The 19,899-nt window shown below is 38.4% G+C and overlaps 1 protein-coding gene across 3 annotated transcripts in view; it reads right to left on the bottom strand.

Moving 5' to 3' along the window:
- Positions 1 to 19,899, bottom strand: part of WDR33 (WD repeat domain 33) — a 123,200-nt gene that overhangs the window by 73,139 nt on the left and 30,162 nt on the right. For 2 of the 3 annotated variants that reach the window (XM_053305491.1, XM_053305492.1), the window contains exon 7: positions 18,408 to 18,505. In XM_053305491.1, coding sequence (XP_053161466.1) covers positions 18,408 to 18,505 — 98 coding nt within the window. Of the gene's footprint in view, positions 1 to 13,060; positions 16,537 to 18,407; positions 18,506 to 19,899 lie in introns of those variants that run through there. The other variant, XM_053305493.1, reaches the window with a different exon arrangement.

The raw sequence follows: 19,899 nt of genomic DNA, 5'->3' as shown, positions 1-19,899 counted from the left end.
GGCCAGCAGCAACCTTTTGATGATGCCATTCATAAATCAAAACAGTCTAAGGGTATTTAGTGATGTATTCTCTGTAGCAGCATCACAGTTTTGAAACTCCTATCCCAAAGTTTAAGAAGCTTTCAGAAACTGTAGGATTAAACACAAAACAATTCAGCACAACTTATGGTGGACAAGGTTAAGGAGAATGAAGTCAGGAACTCAGTTTGACTTGCATAGGATCAAACTTCACATGGCAAATAAGTTGTCCTACTGAGCTGAATGTTGCAACTAATTTCTTCTGGATTCTGGATGTTTAATAAGCAGACTAAAATGCTTCCTATTTTAAAAATGCCTTTTCAAGAAATGTCAGTGTAACCAAATATTTATATATGCATCATATTATGCACCTCCCTAAGACCTGTAAGGTTCTAATTCGGCTTTTTAAAAAATGGATTTTATGGTTATATGTTACATACAGTACTCCTTGAAGAAGAAATTGATACATAACATCATACCTGTGACTTGGGACAGACATTAACTTGGAACCTAATGATTCCTCATTATGAACTGCCTGGGGCAATGTCACTGGAAAGGTTGTCTACACATTTTAAAAATATATGTATTTGTGAATAATTCCTATTGATTTCGGTAGGGCTTAATTCTGAAATGCACTTTCAGAAGTGGTATTACACAAGGGTATTACAAGTTTTAGTAATGGGCACAGCTGTGTACATGTTTGCACTGGTCCCCCATTTCTCAACTCATCTGAGAGTCATGCCCCTCATCCCATCAAAAGGTGGGACTTCTTCCATCTTACAGCATATCAGGTTAAATGTATAAATGCAACATGGACATTAAATAATATTGAGAAATAATATAATAGAGGTATGAGCAAACATTGACAATCAGCACCAATTACATTCCTATAAAACAAAGATACCTCCATGCTAAGTCAGGACTGCAAGGAACCACAAATATGCCAGCGTGCATCTCTGAAGAAAAGTCAAGGATATTGTTAGTGTACCATGAATAATGCTTTAAAGGGGGACTTTTTATCCAGATGCAGCCTGTATACAATTGCTTTCTATTGAGTAGAAATACAGAACTCTTCTCTTGTAAGGACCTTTGAGAGGTAGATAAATGGCAACTTATATGTAGTTATGCTTAATATATAATATCATAAAACTTTCATTCATTTATTCTTTTTTAAAAAATGAATAGGATACAAAGCATTTTCTAGAGCTAGATAAAACACATGCTGTATTTTAATAAATAGATAAATGTGTCACTTAAACTGCAAAGCCAATTGGGAAGAGTCTTCTGTATTGGTTAAAATGTTTCTTACCATAAAGTTGATCTGTGACTTTGGATGAGAGGCCAATATTTTTAAATCAGTTTTAAACTGCAGTAAAGACATGCTCTAAAAACTATCTTTGGGAATGGATTTTTAGAATGCCTTTGCATGTGTGGTTTTCCTTAGAGGTCTGTCTTACACTGGTACAGGACTCCTCCTTTCATTCCAAACTGAAAATTACAGAGTTCAACCAAAGTATCAATATTATGCCTCCTTTCGAATATAAGGACCTCAATATAAGCTATAGTGTCCATTTTTATCTAAGTGCACAAATTCTCCTCCCTTTTCCTGGAAATAGAGAAAAACTGTTTATTATTTATTTTTAGTATATTTGTATACCACCTAAAACTCACATCTTATGATTAACTCCTGCCACTCCTAACACTGTCAGCTACTCATGCACCCCAGAAATAAAGTATAAACAAAAAAATGTTGTTCCTCTGAGAGGCACAACAACTTGAGGGAGCTGGTCATTTATTAATTAGGTCTGAACTAAAGTTGATCTAATTCAGCATTTCAAAAAGCATTCAGTAAATGTATAAGGTAGACAGAAATTGGCTGAAGGGGAACAAGTTTTGTTTAAAATGTTTTTCACTCCAAACTGAAACTTAAGATTTCCAAGTATCAATTTTATTCAATGTTTCATTTAATTACCTTGGGAAAGGAAGGAAGAAGATGCTGATTAAATCTACTAGTGAAACAAAACTGGGATATATTATTAATACTGATTAAAGATCAGAAAGTTACACCGGAAGAACCAAAGTAATGAAATGAAATGAAAGTCATTAGCAAAAAGTATAAGGTCACATATTTAGGGAATAAAATAGTAATGAGATGATGCAGAGGAAGCCTATTCTATGGTTTTACTAATGTAATGTGGGACTGCAAAGGCAAGAAATGCATTTTTTCCTGTCAGGCATATCATGCGCAGTGGGGACAGAACTAAATCAGTGCTGTAACGCCAGTATGAATAAAATTTTATTTTATGTCAGAAAATTTTATTGGGAATGTGTGTTCTATTTTGGTCGTTGCCAGGGTTGAAAAAATTAGCTTGGAACAAATGTAAGAATCAGCAACTGGAATCATTACAGAGTGATTCACTGGAATGCAAACAATATGCAGGACTACTCAAATGCAAAAACACCCAAGTAGGTCCAAACCGGGGTCCATCTGGTTTTAACTTGTCATCTCAGGAGCACAGGTATGAAGAGCAAGAGAGGTGTTGCAGATTATCTACCTCTCCTGGCAGATTTGGTGTTTAAAAGTTTCACTGGGCTCCAAGAATATCTTGATTTCTGTCCACATACTCTTCTAGATTCAAGAACCAGTCCTAGATTCTGTCATTAATCTCTCCAGTGGTTAGCTGCCTCTGGTACAGGAACATGCGACCTTCCTGAAGACAGGCTTATGAGTGGCATGAGGCAAGCCTGCCTGGGCCAGAACAATTCTTGCTTTATTTTGTTGATCATTCTAGATACTTAATATGGACCTAATGAAGAACAGCCAACCAAAAATCACCTCTTGACTCATTTATACTTGTTTCTCGCACTGGAAAAACCAAAATGAAATAAAATCTATAGTTTGTGGTTCAGGAACGCTTTATCTACCAATGAGAGTCTACTGCATAGTAAACAACTTATTTGGAATTGGTGAACATATTGGAAAATTTTGTCACTACAAGTCTAAAATGTCTGAGCTACAACACTACAAGTCTAAAGAACCTAAGCTGCAAAATAGGAGCTTCAGGGGCCACATGTAGCATGCATGTGTGGCTACTATGTAAAACAGTCTCTGTGTTACATTACCTAAGTAAAGTAGATTTATTGCATATTCTATTCTAGGGATTGCCCCTTATGATAAATGGAAATCAAATGCATAGGAGTTCAATGGCTTGAGAGTAAGTTGAGAAGTGCAACGACTACAGTAGTGCAACATATGATTGTGAGGCAGATATAGTGGATTCTGTTGGATATTGAATTGCATGGTTTACATTGTGAAAGACTGATTCTGCAGCGCTACTGGAAAAGTGGTTGAATAAAAAATATAATGGAACTTTTCTGATGAGATGCTCCAGATTTTCTGCTATGGATGAAAATTTCTTGAATGCTGCAGACTGTTGGAAAGGTGCAATTCTCCATGGCACACATCTGTGCTGAGCAATAGTCCCAAATCCATTTCCTTCTATAGGAAATGGGCTACAAAGTCCTGAGAGAACAATACTGCAGCAGAGAAAGGCCTATTGGTTGCCTAGAACTTGCAATTCTTTATATTGGCTCCACCCTTGGCATAGCAGCCTCAGTATCCTCCTGCAGATTACTGAGACCTATGAACAAGACTACTGGTGGAAAAGAGCAGGATGAGAACTCAAATGGGAAGTCCTCATTATTGCAAAGAAGTGCCTATTTGCAGCTCTTAAAAGAAAAGCAACTCGCATTCAAAACAAACAGAAAACCCAAATCCACAAACTTCAGAACACAACAGAGAATCCAGATTTTCTCAGGGAACTAAGCATTTCAATTACTTTATAGTCAGTATTCTCAGCTTCAGATGACCCTTCAAAGAGTATCAGTTTAAAAAAAATTGACTAAGGCAGGTATGAAATTAGTGTGTCAATTTCCTGCTTTGGAATGCAACAAAATGAAAGGCTCTAAACATAGCTCAGTAATTAGTGTGGTGAAGGAGAAGCAATCAATAACCAAGAATGGTCCCTACCATATAACTCCTATCTAGTGAGTGCATGGGAAAGAAGACCAGTGGGGAGAGCTTGAAGTTTTTCCTCCTTTCATATAAGATGTGGTAAATGGAACAAAATCTGATAGGTGGCAGAGAATGCTGTGAATGTCAATTTTAAAAAAGCAAATCTATAGCTACTAATTGGTAAGGTATGTTTGAAACTTTTATGCAGCATCAGCAATAATCCAGAGTGTGGAGGGTCTAGACCCTGCATGACTATAGTCTCAGCTTAATACCCAATTTTGCTATATATAGTCATATTTCTTTTCCAAACTCTTATTTAAAAAATAAAATATGCATATGATGTATCTCTATGATGGGTTTTATTTGCTCACAGAAAATTTGAATTTTCTTACAGAATTCTGGTACACTTTAACTTCACTCAGAATATAAACAAGACAAAGTGAAAATTAAGTGATACCATATATCTGTAGATTTCAAAAACTTTCTACTTTCAGGGAATCTACTTTCAGATTTCACAAATGTTCTACTGCCATTTCCAAACTGCCTCATCTGCTAAGGATTCCTACAGATGTCCCATGGAATTCTAGTGCATTACAAAAACCCTGGAGCATGTTTTAGGACACATACTTGATTCATCTAAGCTACTAGTAAAATCTGCTGGGCATCACTGTTGGTCCACATGAGCTGATAAGACACAACCAACCCTCCCCTGTAGTTGCACACAGCAAGGGAAGTTACAAGCTGTTTTTCAGGAAATATGATTACTGATTTTCTTACTGAGTAGCCCCCGATAAGCTTCCAAGGAATCCCAGGTTCTCAAGAACAGTGTAAAAACCACTTACATTATATAAGTGTTAAGTGCACTGTTCTCCAATATCAATAAACCATTAATTATAAATTACACGTAAGACAAAAAAGTCTGCCATGATCACCATTCTTTAGACCCAAACATCTGGCCTTCTTTACTTTATTCTTGTTGACCACTCTTTCTTCCATTCCACATTTCCCAAGGCCACGTTGGTTTCCTTAGCTTTCTATTTCAACAGATCCCTGCTTCTTCCTCCTCCCTCCACAGGTCTTCCCTAATACCAGTGTCTAATTTACAATTCTCAACTGAATTTTTTGTCTGACATCTGTGGAGGGATGATGTGTTATGACATCAGAACTATTCAGACAATGGCAGCGGAGGGGCAGTCCTTTTATTGACCAATCTCTGTGAAATTGGTGGTGTTCAGTCAATTGCTTCAAAAGGCTTAACTACTTCCACAAAAATCCCTTGGCTCATTGCAGTATGGATTCAACTAACTTCCACTGGGCTTAAGAGATGTAAGGAATGTTCAAAATTAGGGGGGGGGGGATATTGTACAAGATCTCTAGATTCTGTGCCAAGAAAAATACCGTAATTTTCTTGGTGAAGAGCAAGATTGTTAATATTTTTCTTCTTGAGCACAGAACAGTATAACTTCTGCTAATAGGGAAGGAGTCATACTGACTGATCACTTTTCTTTTGGTCAAAAGTAAGCAACACAAGACAATATTTTGCTAAGAGTTTCCCAGTTAAGTCTCTGTACACCAAAAATATACAAGATGTACTAGAAAATAATAGGGCAGTGCATGACTGCAAAAATGGGATCAGATCCGAAAGCTCAGATAAAGGTTTGGGACCAGGGTTGAAAAATCGCCGAAAATGCCATTAGAAGCCAATGGGAAAAGAGGAAAATGGCCATGAAAACCAGTGAGCCCAGCAGCTCTGAGAGTCAGCACACCAGTTGGTATCGATGGCCAGATTCTATGTAAAGTGGATCTGACCATCTGTTTTCAAATTAATTTTCAGAAGTAAGCCGGAAATTGTACTCAGATAATGTGGAACAAAAGTTATGACACATCAGAGAACAGCAGGAGAAACTCAGAAATCAGCCACCTGCATTTTTAAAGTTATAAGTTTAAAAAAGGCTTAAAACTAATTAAAAAAATTAAATGCATAGGCAGGCAAGAAGCAGATAGATGCCCAAAGATCCCTTAAAAAACAAAACAAAACAAAATAACAACCCAGCCACGATCAGACGGGTGGGTGGGGGAGAGAGAGCAGACTTTCATGGCTCAGGTTTGGGTTTTTTCTGATGTTGTCCAACATTTCTGACCTCCCCAATCCAAACTTGCACAACTCTAGAAAATAATTGCTTGATGTAACCAAGAAAATACTCCCACCTATTTTATGCTAAGGTTCAAAAATATTCAAATATTCCTTTGAATATTCTTAAAGGATTTTAACTTTTTAATAGAAATTTTCATGTTGAAAAGATTTTTTAAACACATTTCTTCCAAATAATTACCTAATATTTTTAAAGTTTTAAAAATATATATTTAAAGCTCAGTTTAAAGACCAAAGTCTGGGAAGGCAGCAACCTGTCTGTATATTCTCCCAGCAGCCTCTGCTGGAGGTTACCCACACACTCTCTAGCAGCAAGCCCAAAGGTGTGTGCACCGTTAGTCTCCTGAACATCACCACATCATAGAACCACAGGCAGTTTGCAAGCAATGAGGAAGAAAGAAGCAATCACCACTCCATCAGTAAAGACAGAGATTAGGACATGAGCAAGAAGTAAGAAACAAGAGTGGTGACCCACAGTGTCTGTGCTATGTTCGTTTTCATGTCTAAAATAATCAGATTACACCTATATCAAGTGTATGATGTTGGAAAAGAAAGCAAGAAGACTGGAGGAGCAAGTTCCTACACTGTGTCCCTGAGAGGATGAGTTCACTTAATTCTACTATAGTCAGATCTTATTAAGAGTGCCGTGTCCACAGTACTGGCTCAAAATATTCCAGTACCTGAAGCAAAGTACCAAATGCTGACTTGCCCCACAACCCCAGTGGAGGTTAGGCCCTTGCAAGTTTGTAAGTAACACGGAGCAAGGAAGGAAGGAAGGTTTTCAGGCATCTCCTCTTCTCTTTCTGCATGCTCCTTGTAAAACTTGCAAGGATCAGATCATTCCTGAAGACCTGTTCCAATGACAGCAACTTGCCTCCTTGCTGGTGCCCCGGTAATCTACTGCCTCAACTCAGCTCGCCTCATTAAAGGGGCACCCTGTATGTCCAGTTCTGTGCACTGACCTAAACTGGAATGGGTTCAGAGCATGACTTCATGTGAGGGGTCTGGAAAGCAAGCCCAGTGGGGAAAGGATGACGGAACCAGATAGGTTTAGCTCAGAGACCGGGGGGGAGGAGATGAAAGCATTCTTCAAAAACCTGTAAGGCTATCATATAGAAGAGGGCAAAGACTTGTTCTCTGCTGCCCCAGTATACAGGATTAGATCTAATGGAAGTTATAGGAGGGTAGATTTCAGTTGGACATTTCTTAACAGTAAGAGCAGTTCAGCAACGGAACTAATTACCTAGGGGGATGGTGAGCAATTCCTCATTGAAGGATTTCAAGCAGAGACAAAAAACAGCCTTCTGTTGGGACGCTTTAGCTTTGATTTCCTGCACTGAGCAGGGGTTTGAACTAGATAACCCACAAGACTCCCTCCAACTCCATGACTCTATATAGTTTATCCTTATATAAATTATGCTATCAGTTATTTTATGTCAAATTTTTGTAGTTGCAATGTTAGGCCAATTAAATGGTTAGATCAATCAATCGGGGGTACTTAAAATCGGTCAACTTTTTTTTAAAATAGTAATTCTTTTTCATACAACTACTCAAAAGGCATGGATATCAGGAACAATCTTAAATGAGGCATTCTCTTTTCTCTTCAACAGAGGAGGAGGGATATCTCATCTAAAATGGACCCTAATGTGAAGCCCAGTAACAATATAGAAGAAAGGAAGCAGGCTTTCCTCTAAAGAAATATTATACACACATATGTAAAAATTTAGTCTAAGATTTTATTTAATTGGATGACAGACCTATAAAATGTTCCCTTTTGTGGGAATTATAACTAGCATTGAAACGCAAACGCACACACACACACACACACACACACACACACACGGTAACTAAAAACAAACAAATCCAGAGGATAAAGCCTGATCAGACCTCAATAACATGTATTAATTTTTTTCTTCTCTAGGCCCCAGGATATCATTTGTTTTTATTTTTGGGATTTCCATACCGACTTTCAAATTTAAAAAAAAAATCTGAAGTGGTTTACAAATTAAATAAACCATAAACAATTGAAAAAGCAATGAAAATTGGCAACTAGGAGCTAGATTGTCTTTGAGTGGCAATGAAAACATATCAGGATAGGCAGAATAATTAACTTTCAGTTCAATTGCTTTATGTAGTTTCTGGAAAATGTACAGACTTGGACTCTGGTGAGTGTCTAGGAAGAAAATTCCAAAGCTATGGAGCAGCCACCAAGACCGTCTCTCTGGGTGCCTTTGCATATCTGATTTGGCACACCATAAATACACCATTTGAGAGAGCATTCCTGAATCATCTTAAAAGTTATAAAGAGGTCATCAGTTATACCTTGAATTGCACTTAGAAGGCAATATGGAGTGAGTGCAGGTGCTGTAGCACTAGTTGTAAGGTGCTTCCAATGATCCACCCTTGGCAGATTGGGGGTTTCAGCTGGTGTGAAACATTGCAAACTGTCATCAAGGGCAGTCCACAAGTGCTTTACAGTAGTCTAGCCTCAATTATGAAGACACATTATAGTTGTCAGGGCTGCATCTTTGAGAAATGTCACAGCTTTCTCACCAAATGGAATCACAATTGTATCTAGGTCACTGAAGAATCCAGGAATGCCTCAAAGCTGTGAGTCCTGGTGATCAAACCCCAACAATTACAAGAGTCCCAAATGCCTGCTGATAATAATTCATGCAGGTTTAATTTGTCAACTTGGCTAGATCCAGCCCCTACAAGTCAGCAGGAGAGTACAAAGGCTTTTGGAGCTGAGCCAGATCTAAAAGGGTTCTGAGGGAGATAACTGGGTGTGATCATTATACTGATAGAATCAAATGCCATGTCTCCATATGGTCTTACCCAGAGACCTTACATACACACTGAATAGAAGAGGGGACAGAAACCTCTCATGGTACCAAAGTGAGAGAACAATTACAAATTGCAACCCATGGACCTCTCTATTAAGAACTAGAACCATATTTATTACTTATTTTTCTACAGCTAATCCTGTTAACTCAGGGTTGCAAAACTTTGGCCCTCAGCTGTTTTTGGACTACAGAAGAACTTTTGTTACTTGTGAGAGTTCCTTTCCTTGCCTATTGCCGCAAGTAACAAATCATTATTGCTATGGGGAAAGGGGGGTTAGGTGCCGAAGTAGAGGGAAAACGCAAAAAACCAGCAAAGAAATGGCAAAATAACGGGGGGGGGGGAATCACTGTGGCATGCTCTGCGGGGTCTGTATGTGGCAAGGAATCCCTCCATGTGCCCAGGAATGCCCCCCCAGCCCACAAAAACCACACACAAAAAAGTGAAAGTCCATTTTTGTAAGAAAAGGAGCCACAAAATGGCTTCCCAGAGACAAAATGGCAGGCAGAAGTGATCTTCACAGTCTCTTCCGGCCTCTAGGAACCATGGATTTTAACCCTTTCATATACACGGATCCTGAAAACAGGTATCAATGAGACACCCCGTGGATACACAGAACCATGAATAATGGTTCCAAGAATGAGGTTCTCCCATTATCCCCAGCCACAGTAACCAAAACAGGCAAACCTCATTATCTACATATCTGACATTTTCAGTTTTGCATAACCATGGTTGGGTAATTGACACCCAACTTTGGCATTTACAGAAAACAAATGGTCAGTTTTCATATATCCACAGTTTGGAGATGGCCAGAAATTAGCTCAAAGGTCATTTCTGGCCATCATTTTGTAAAAGAGCCATGTTGTGGCTCATTTAGTTTAAACAGCTCCTCCCCCCCACCAAAAAATGCAAAATAATGGAAGAATTTAGACTTCTGGGGGGCACTGCTTGACAGTTGGAGGCCTGCATAGCACGATAGGGCACTTTCTATGTCAGAAATTTTGGGAATTGTAGTTCAACATCTGCAGGAGGGTCAAAGTTGTGCAGCCCTGTATTAGCTATTTCCCCTGAAGAGCAAATGCTTGAAATGTATAGGAACTTAAAACTGCATCAGTAAATTTGTACACCACAGGAGAGAGTTGTTTTGTCAACTCTAGTCATGAGTATGTTGTGCTTCCACTCCATAAGTCCATACAGCTGCATGGGAGTGCAGAAAGAACTGAGCTATAAATCTGAAAGCCTTTCAGATGACTTCCTACATGGCAACTATAATATCAGTAAGTGTGCGAGTCATCAAACACCAAACAAATCAGAACAGTGCTGTTTCAACTTCATTTAAACATTGCTACACTCTGATCTGTTCAATTAAAGCAGCATTTTTCCAGACTTGAAAACCATTTATTCTACTGTGCTTTGTAGTAAAATAATGCAGAAAACCTCCCATGTTATATGACCATCCATGTTGAGACAGAGGATATGTTTAGAAGAAGCTTCATCTTCTTCCACACATTGCATCCTGGCAACATAACAATTAAACAAATACCTATGTACTTTTGGTCGGTTTCTAGACAGACCATATGGAGAGGTAATCATTTGCTTATCTCCCCTGCTAACTGGACAAAGAGGCATCTTTTTAACGTTGTGATTATTTAGCAGGGGGAGAGTAACTGGCCCTATCCATCCCCAGCACAGTACTTCCAGTGACTCTTGCTGGTGTCTGTCTTAAGTTTGGGAACAGGCAGCCATCTCATCAATCTATATAGTTCTTAGACATACCCGTCGCTAATTCCATGTGTGGCAGCTCTCACAAGAATTCGCGAGAGTTCGCAAGGAGCTGCCCGGATAGCAACAGGGACTGGGGGAGAAAACAGTGATGGCGGTCGGTGGGTGGGGCGGGCAGGGAAAGTAAGCGCCGGCGGGTAGGCAGAAAATGGCCATGGCAGCAGGCAGGTGGAGAAAACGGCTGCGGCAAACTAGAGGTGCAGATGTTCTGCGCCCGGCCCAGCTAGTTTATTATTTCTCTATGTAAACTGCTTTGGAAACTTTTGTTGAAAAGCGGTATATAAATATTATTTATTGTTAATAATTCAAGCAGTTTTTTAAAGCTAGAAGATTTTCTGAACTCAGGGCTCACTTCAAACATCTGGAAATAGATTTCAGAAGTCAAGTCTAACTACTGGGTTTGTGTCAGCTATGTAAGAGACAGGGTTTGTGTCAGTCATGTAACTTGTGTTAACTCAAGGAGTCATCCATCAAAATGGATCCATTTGTACTTGTAAGAGAAAGAGTTTATATCACCATATCTTCCAAAACTTAGTTATCGATACCTTACTGAGACTTCAAAAAGTATATTTTAAGTCAAAATAATGAGTTACTACAATGCTGATGATTGTGAGGACAACAGAACAAGAAAGGCACTTCTGGATCAGAGTGTATTGTTCTTGTGTGGGTAGCTCTAGGAACCTGAGCAGCCTTATAAAAATTCGAGTGCAGAACAAGTAGCACACATGGATACCACCTTGCTGAAATGTTCAAAAGCTAAGTATTCCTTAGATTTCTGCACCAGGCATAGGGGATATCTATATAGCTATTCCCTATGCTCACTATTATAAGAAATCCAAAACCTCAAATATTTTATGATAAAACATACAACCAAAAAGCTCGGCGAATCCTGCATCTCTATGCATTTAATGTCTATTAAATAAAAAATGTTTTGCATGGTACCTAGAATCTCATACTATCAAGAAATCCAAAGTTAAGAATGTGTTGCAAACTCTGTATGCCTCAACTAACAGTTTCACTTTGAAAAGAACATGCATTGCGACCTCTATGATTTGTTGAAATAGCCTCACATATCTTTTATTTTATTTCTAGGACAACATGTGAAGGACAGATGCATGAACTGTATTCTTATCTGAAGTTCATATCTCTTCCCTAATCATTTGTACAAGCATTTTGAACTTCCTGTAACCTGTGGACACCCAACACATACATACTGCCCAGAGCACACTATCAAGAGGCAACCCCAGGATGAAACCATCTGTAAGATATGAAGACTCATTTAGAGATACTAGTTTTAAAAAACAGCATGTTGAAGTGCTCCTGGAAGACAAAAGGAAACCAATGCAGACACATGTGTGTGTGCTGCTGGGACCCAGGCCTATGTTTTGCACCAATTGCAACCTCAACAAGGTTAGCCACACTTCTGGTGGGTTGCAAGGTCAAGGCTATGAGAAATGAACAGTTGTCAGGTCCAAGTTGGAAAAAGGTATCATGACTTTCAGTGAGTCAATGCTAAGGGCTCCTAGCCACTGCTGCAACTTGGGTGTTCTAGGTTAAGAAGGCAGCCAGGAGCACCCAAGTTTGAATGCCTGAATGAATAGGGGGCAGACCCCAATGTTAGATCAAAGAGATGATGTACAGTCTTTTACCACTCTCTGGGATCTAAACCACCCCTGGAGTATGGTCCTGAAAGCCACATACAGATTATTAACCCCTTATCAATGGTATCAAAGATCTTAGAAAGTTGCACTAAACTAATTAGGACACAGTATCCCTTCTCAAACAGGAAACAAAAACAGCCAAACAGCTATTTTTGTCTTGCTTAAAAACTTAAGAAGAACAGCTGCAAACATTCCATGGCATATAGGTGTGCCTGAAGTTGCAAGATTGATACTGGTTTTATCAAAACACACATTTGGATTTACAGTGACAGGTGGCCAAGGAATGAGTCCAAAGAAGGCTTCTTGAACAACAGCCGGAAACCTTCGGTTTTAAAGTATTCTGGCACTCTGCTGTCTCATTCGGTTTCCAACCAGCAACAACCACAGTTTCACCCAGCAGGTATTAATCTAGCATGATCCAATTTGCCACCAACTGTCTACACTGCCTCAGTCACTCCCTGCACTGGAAAGCAGCACCTACTCAGATGAATTCATTTAAATCTCCTACAAGGAAAGCTATACTCTAGCAAGTGGAGGCACTTTGCAATCTATGCTGCTTCTAGAAACTTTATGCCTATGTGGGCTACAATAAGAGAGATTCTTCTGTACTTAAGTTCCCTTAAAGAATCTGGTTTGGCAAACATATCTCTCAAAGTACATTACCTATTAGCCAGAATATCAAATTCATATCTGCTGGAGGCAAAATAAACTTGCTTTGTTTTTTTAAAAAAAGTTCATAGTTTGCTTGATTTACCTTTTTCAAGCCTAAAAGAATTTGCACACAGGGTATAGTTGGTAGGATTTTCAATCCAATCTGATTTGTGTATTTTGTTTCACCAAAATGTAGACCCGGCAGGAAGCATTTACCTGGGTCCAGTAGTTTTGAAAACAAGGAAGGAACCTTAAATATGCCTCAGGGAACCCTTCCATATTGACTTGTCTGCCAAGGAACCACTGTATGTTGCAGAGGATTCTGGGAAGTGTACTAGGCACACACTCTGTTCGTGCTGCATGATGACCAGGCCTCATTGCTGCCTTTTTTGGCGAGTATTACCTAGAACACGCAATGCTTGCCTGAGGGGAAAACAGGTGGCTGGTGGTAGACAAACTGTCTTTCAGAGAAGCTTGTCCGCTATTACCCATTCATTATGAATGCAATGGATCACGATCCAAATACAATGTTACTATTTCTGCCAGCAACCAAGGCAGCTGTAATTTTCTACACAATAATTATTTATTGGCATATTTGGATATATCAATCCGTAGGCTATATTGATACCAAGATCCACCACTGCTCTTATAAAGCAGCATGAGCACCAAAGTGATCAAGTCAACTGCTTTTTCTAAGCTGTTTTTATACTGCTGATACTTCTTTAAAGCTGGTGTGAAAAAATAAAGTTATTTTTAAAAAATATATATTACTGGAATAATATGTATAGGATAGCACCCACAGTGATGATCGTGAAATAATTTTTATCAATTTTGTTCTATCATTAACAGAAAGGAGCTTGTGGAAGGAGGTAGGGCATCATGATAAACTTACCACTAGAACATTTTCCATTAGCACAACAGCTAATCTGGAACAGAGTATACTTTCATAAAAAGAAAGCAACACCCTTGTATTATGTCCTTATACTAGTGAAACAGCATTAGCACTAGCATAAGACCAATCTGGATACCAACTGGTCAGATCATTTCAGATGGCTCTTTTGTCGGTCCCTGATTTCCGAGAGGTTTGGGGCGCTAGGACCTGTGAAAGTGTTTTTTCAGTTGCTGTGCCACTTCTCTGGAACTCCCTTCGCCTTCAGATTAGTTTAGATCCTTCCTTACTGATTTTTAAATCTCTATTGAAGACTTTTCTTTTTCGCCAAGCTTTTGACCTGTAGTTTACCTATTTTGTTAGTTACTTTAGTTTTTAATTTAGAATTTAATTTTAATGTTGTCTTGCTTTGCATGTTTTTGTACACCACCCCGAGTCTTCAGAATGGGCGGTATATTAAATGTTCTAATTCTAAATAAATAAATAAATAAATAAATAAATAAATAAATAAATATTTCAAGGGAGAAAGTTCTTCTGATTGGATAAATGGTTTTCACATAAACAGTGAAGAGGGAAAGAGAAGACAGAGAGAAGTTTTCAATAAAGTCCTTTCTTTAAGAAAACAGAACTATGACACACAAGAACAGGGATGCCTTAACTTAAGCTTCCATTTTATAAATGGGGACTATCCTCAACAAAGCCAAGATGAGCAAGACTTTATTTTGGGTTCCATTCAATGTAAAGAATAGTTTACCGTTTCATTCTTCTAACTCCTGCCATCTCCAATTTATGACCAACCTAAAAGATGTTACTACTTTTACTATTCAACGAAACAGAAAATGGGACATTCACTCAAAAGCTCATTTCTAGCAGTTAACACATTTGTGTAATCTTTTTTAAAAATGGTATGGTTATTTATTTCGGTATATACTACTTTAGCTCCAAAATGCAATTCATCAGCAAAGCAGATCCACAAGGTGGTTTTGAACCAGATTTGAACCAGGGAATATCATGGAAGTAGCACTGGGTGAAATTCTACTATATATGACACATCAGGATGAATAATGATTGTGGAATAAAATATTCTAAGTAATTTGGTGGATCAAAAATGTGTATTTGTTGACAAGTTAGGAAGAGTGTTGTTGTTTTTTTTAATCTGGACACTGACCCAAGAGTATTTATATTTTAATATAAAACAGATTAAAGCATTAAAGAATTATATGAGTTACAGCATATGTTAGTCAATATGGAGAACTTAAATTATTTTAACCTAAGTATTTGGGGAAATGGGTCTATCAAACTATACCATTGCTATATAGCCCATGAAAACAGGAGGTATGTAGGATATGAGGTATGTAGGATTCTTAACCACCATCAAGTCACGTTAGACTATACAAAACACATTTTTTTAAGGTAAAGAACTTTCATAATGAAGAAAATAACGTGGGTTTATGACAGCCTTTTCTATAGCACTGAAAATGCATTCTCTCCCATGCTAGAAATACTAGCCTACAGCCTATTAAATATTGACATGCATAAATGTAAAATTGCCAACCTTCAGGGGTTTGCAATAGTGCAAGGAGATGAATTTCTTGAAGCTTTTCCTACAAATAGTCCTAAACAATGTTTAAAAGGCTTTGTATATTCAAACATGAAGGAAGACTTGCAAAGTTATTTTCCAGCAACAAGTGGGAAGGTGAAAAATGTACCTCCCCCCGCCTTTTTTTTTTTTTTTTTTTTTTGCTGATCAGGTGTTATAATCTTTCATTTAAAAGATTGTGCTGTCGAGTTGGAGTCAACTCCTAGCAATCACATTCATACCACCCCTTAAATTAGTAATAGCACAGGATTCTTAAGGTGAAATTTCTGTGCACATTTACAGAAGGGTAAGCCCTGTTTAACTTAATGGGGCTTCCACCTAAACATACAAAGGAAAAGGCTGTCATAAATCCACATTATTTTCTTTATTATCAAAGTTTTTTTACCTTCAACAAAAGTTTTCTGTATAGTCTAAAATGACTTGATGGTGGTTAAGAATAAAGTCAATGGTCAGGTTCTAAGGCAGGGGCTCTCAAACATTTTGATATTGTGAACCCCTGAAATAATATATAAAACTATGTGCCCCCCACCATGTTTAAAACTACTGGCTGACATCGTGCCGAACGATGTTTAGACCAGAAGTGTGTTGCTGAGAACCCACCAACGTGTCTCCAGTCTAGCAGAGCACTCTTGGAGTGCAGGCAAGCTTCAAGAATTATGTATTTGCACTCTTGCACAAAAGTGCACTTTTGTGCTGGTCTAGCACTTCATTGCTGTTAAGAAAGCACACACTTTGTCAGTAAAAATGTCAGCCACTGATTTGATTAGGTAGAGATAAATAAAGGACATTTACCTTTTAAATGAGGATGAGCTTGCTTGCTCCTACTTACGTTTTTCAAACCTGGGGATTTATGTTTGAGACTGCCAACTGGGATCCAAGTTATTTTCACTAGGTATTTGCTTGTTATAGCAGCAACTGCTAACACTGAAGCAGGGGTCAAGCAAAAGGAATGAGTCTTTTCATGGCTCTCTCACTTAATTCTCTGTACTCAGCTTGAACAGTAATTCAAAAATCAGGAAGAGACACTTTCAAGAACGTAAAGCGAAGAGCTACTCCAGCTTCTCCAAGGCGCAGGGAAGTGAACGGGAACTGAAAACCATCTGGATACTCTGCTGCTCACAAAGCCAATGGCAGCACAGAAATGGCACTTCTTTGGCTACTCACACTTGAGTGTCTCCCAAGAGGGAACTCTCCCCTGGCCAGTCAAGAGAGTGCCACTGCTGGGCCTGCCCTTGGCCTTGTGAGCAGCAAGGAGCCAAGTAGTTGGTTTCTATCTCTGTATAACCTCCCATCATCCCTGTCCATCTCCACACCCTGAATATGTTAGGTAAGACCCCTGACCTCCTGAGTTGTTTGGAACCCCCCCAGGGGGATCTCCACTCCCAGTTTGAGAATCCCTGTTCTAAGGGATAGAAGCAATAGTAACAAAACAAAACAAAAAAGCTATAAAAGACCAAATCCTAATCCCTTTTAGGCTGCAATATTATGCACACACATTTGCTTAGAATAGTATCTTGTAGAGTGCGGACGTCCTGAGTAAACATTTATAGGGTCAAAGGTAGATTTAAAGAACTAGCTTGTAACAGAATTAACAAAACCTCATATTCCAAGTAGATATGGAAACTTATCTGTACAAGCTGCTCTATATAGTGCCTCAAACTTTTCAGTATGAAGGAGATAACTTTCATGTTGAAGGACGTATCAGATGATATAGTATCTGAATATATTTATCACAGGCATCACCTTGCTTCAGCTGTATATTCCAAGTTATGAATGGTGTATAAAGAGAGACTATGTTCAATGTCTAGCTTGTGTGTCTCTGTGTAATATCCCCCAGAATTAAGAAGTCTAAATGGGGAAGGTATGTGCGTGAAATGCCAAAAAAATGTTTTCAGAAATGGTTTCTAATTTTTTTAGCAACATAAGAGCACTTTTGAAAAACTAAGATTCCACTTAAAGTTCTGCAGTTCTTCACAATTAAGTTATTTTGGTAATAATGTATCAAGAGTCCAACCCAGAATTTTTACTTTCTGATTGTAGTATCTGCATGTTTGTTGAATATTCTGAATTATTTCAGAATGTTTTGTACTGACAAAATTCAATCTAGGCTATAAAACTAGGATAGGAATTCTACTTAAGTTACATAGGATGACTACATGCTAATATCCTATGAGAATTGATGAAAAACTGGCATAGCATTGCTACAACCCCTGATCTTCTCTAGCCAAAATGTCTAAAAAAAAAATTAACTTTGTAAACTGTATGGTGATTGTACATATTGAGAATTCAAAGTATTCCAAGCATGCTGTGCTTATGTGGACACTTGTATCAACTTGCTGAAAAATTGCACTTCTCATGAGAATATAATCTGACTTGCATCCAAAAGGCAAGTAAAATGAAAATGAATAGCTTCAACAAGTTACTTTTTGAGAGGTGGAAAGATCCCATTCTGCCTGAGCAGGTGTTTCTGGCATAATTCATTATAACCATTGTATCCTAGAAAGATAATGTGAGGCTAGGCATTGCCTTCCATCTGCATTACCTAGGCATTGCAGATGTTTCTATCTATGATAGGAGAAGAGAATAATCACAGTACATAGTTTCAATACTAAAAACAAGTCAAACAAGTCAAACAACGATCACTAACATAGTTCGGAAATCCTTGTGATATAATTGCTTGAAGGATTAAAGAAGGGGTGCCAGAAGTGGCGAGAAGTTTTCATAGGTGTAATGTGGGCCATTACAAAGCGTTTCCCCTTTTGACATATCCCAATCAGTACTTTTTGTACACGTACCTCGAAGAATTCTCTCCTCATGGCAACGTAGAAAGTCCCAGATTCTAACAGTGCCGTCATCAGAGCATGTAGCAAATTTATTATCCGTAGGTGAGAAACTGTTACATGAAGACACACAGCAGGGGAAAGAAGTCAGCATTTAACAGATCATCTAAACTTCTCAGACAGGGCAAAATTTAACTAAAGTGTTACTATACTGATGGAGTCATCTGAATATATTGTGCCTGAAAAGTTACACTTCATCTCAAGGCGCTGACATAATTGAGTCCATTTGCGTAACTAGTAGTTCTGCTAAGTACTTTCCTCTGTGGAAGGACGTATTTCAGCATTCTGATCCCCAACCATATGGAGAAAGCTTCAGCAGAACATAGAAGTTGCCCTGCGGCACACATCTGCACTCTCTCTGCAATATCTGAACAAATTCAAAGTGGACAAGAGCAGGCATTTCATGCTTTGGAAAGAAGTTTGGAAAAAGCCATCTTGGGTGAGTTAATACTAGATAGATGTCTTCTTTATTCACAGACTTCTTGTAATAAGCGAAGGAGGTAACGCCTACAAGGATGTGGTTACTAAAAATTCATGTGTGCCCTAATTATTTTTAAAGGGCTATTGAGAGAAGACCTGCCATTCCCGCGAAATACTAGAGCCATGAAGGAAGCTTCAAAGCTTGTGAGCTTTCTATAAAATATGGAGGGATGGTGGCAGTTGCTTATTCAGCTATATTATTATTTGGTTGGACCATCTCCAGTTATGGATGAGCAGCCACTTCCTTTCTGATGCAGTGAAGAATCAAGGGAGAGTCTGTCCAGATTATTCAAATGGTAGTCCCCTTGAAATTCCTAGAACTTTAATATGTGAGAAAAACTTAGTTTGGAGAAACCTAGTTCACAGCTACAGTACTGTAAACCTATATAAACAAGAGAACCACTTCTTGTTGACGGAAAATGGCAAATTCAATGGAAAATGCTTCTGTTGCTGTAGAATCTTCTTCCCCAATGGGCAGCACCAGAACCTGAGGGAACACTGCCGTAGGTTTAGTTTGCTTCTGTAGCTCCTCTTCAGGCATGTTTTGTTTTTAAAATAGATTTCCTTTACTTAAATCCCTTGCCACAAGCATTCTTCACACACATCTTAGCAAGGAAATAGCACTTCGTTTTTTATATTAAGTATACATTTGCACAACTGAAGTATCAACACTGAACCAGGAAATTGTCCTGAAGTTGTCTTGTAAGCTTTAGATTCCAAACTTGAGGAACCCATTTAATATTAAACACGACTTCTGGATGTGGAAATCTGTGTGGGTCCTTTATGCTACTGGAAATCTTGGCCTCATCAAGCCAAGCAGTTCTTCACTTTATTTAGCCTTTTTATGTTGTGAGAACTATGCAGCTGTTTTATTTCTGATTATATTTTATTCAATTATATCATTAAAGACTGAATTCTTTATTTGGAATGAAATCGTCATCTTACACAATGAGCATAAAAAAAGAAT

This window comes from Hemicordylus capensis, chromosome 3 (assembly GCF_027244095.1).
Source record: "Hemicordylus capensis ecotype Gifberg chromosome 3, rHemCap1.1.pri, whole genome shotgun sequence".
Taxonomy (NCBI): domain Eukaryota; kingdom Metazoa; phylum Chordata; class Lepidosauria; order Squamata; family Cordylidae; genus Hemicordylus; species Hemicordylus capensis.
The sequence above is the reverse complement of the archived record's forward strand: the minus strand, read 5'-3'. Positions and strand labels throughout refer to the sequence as shown.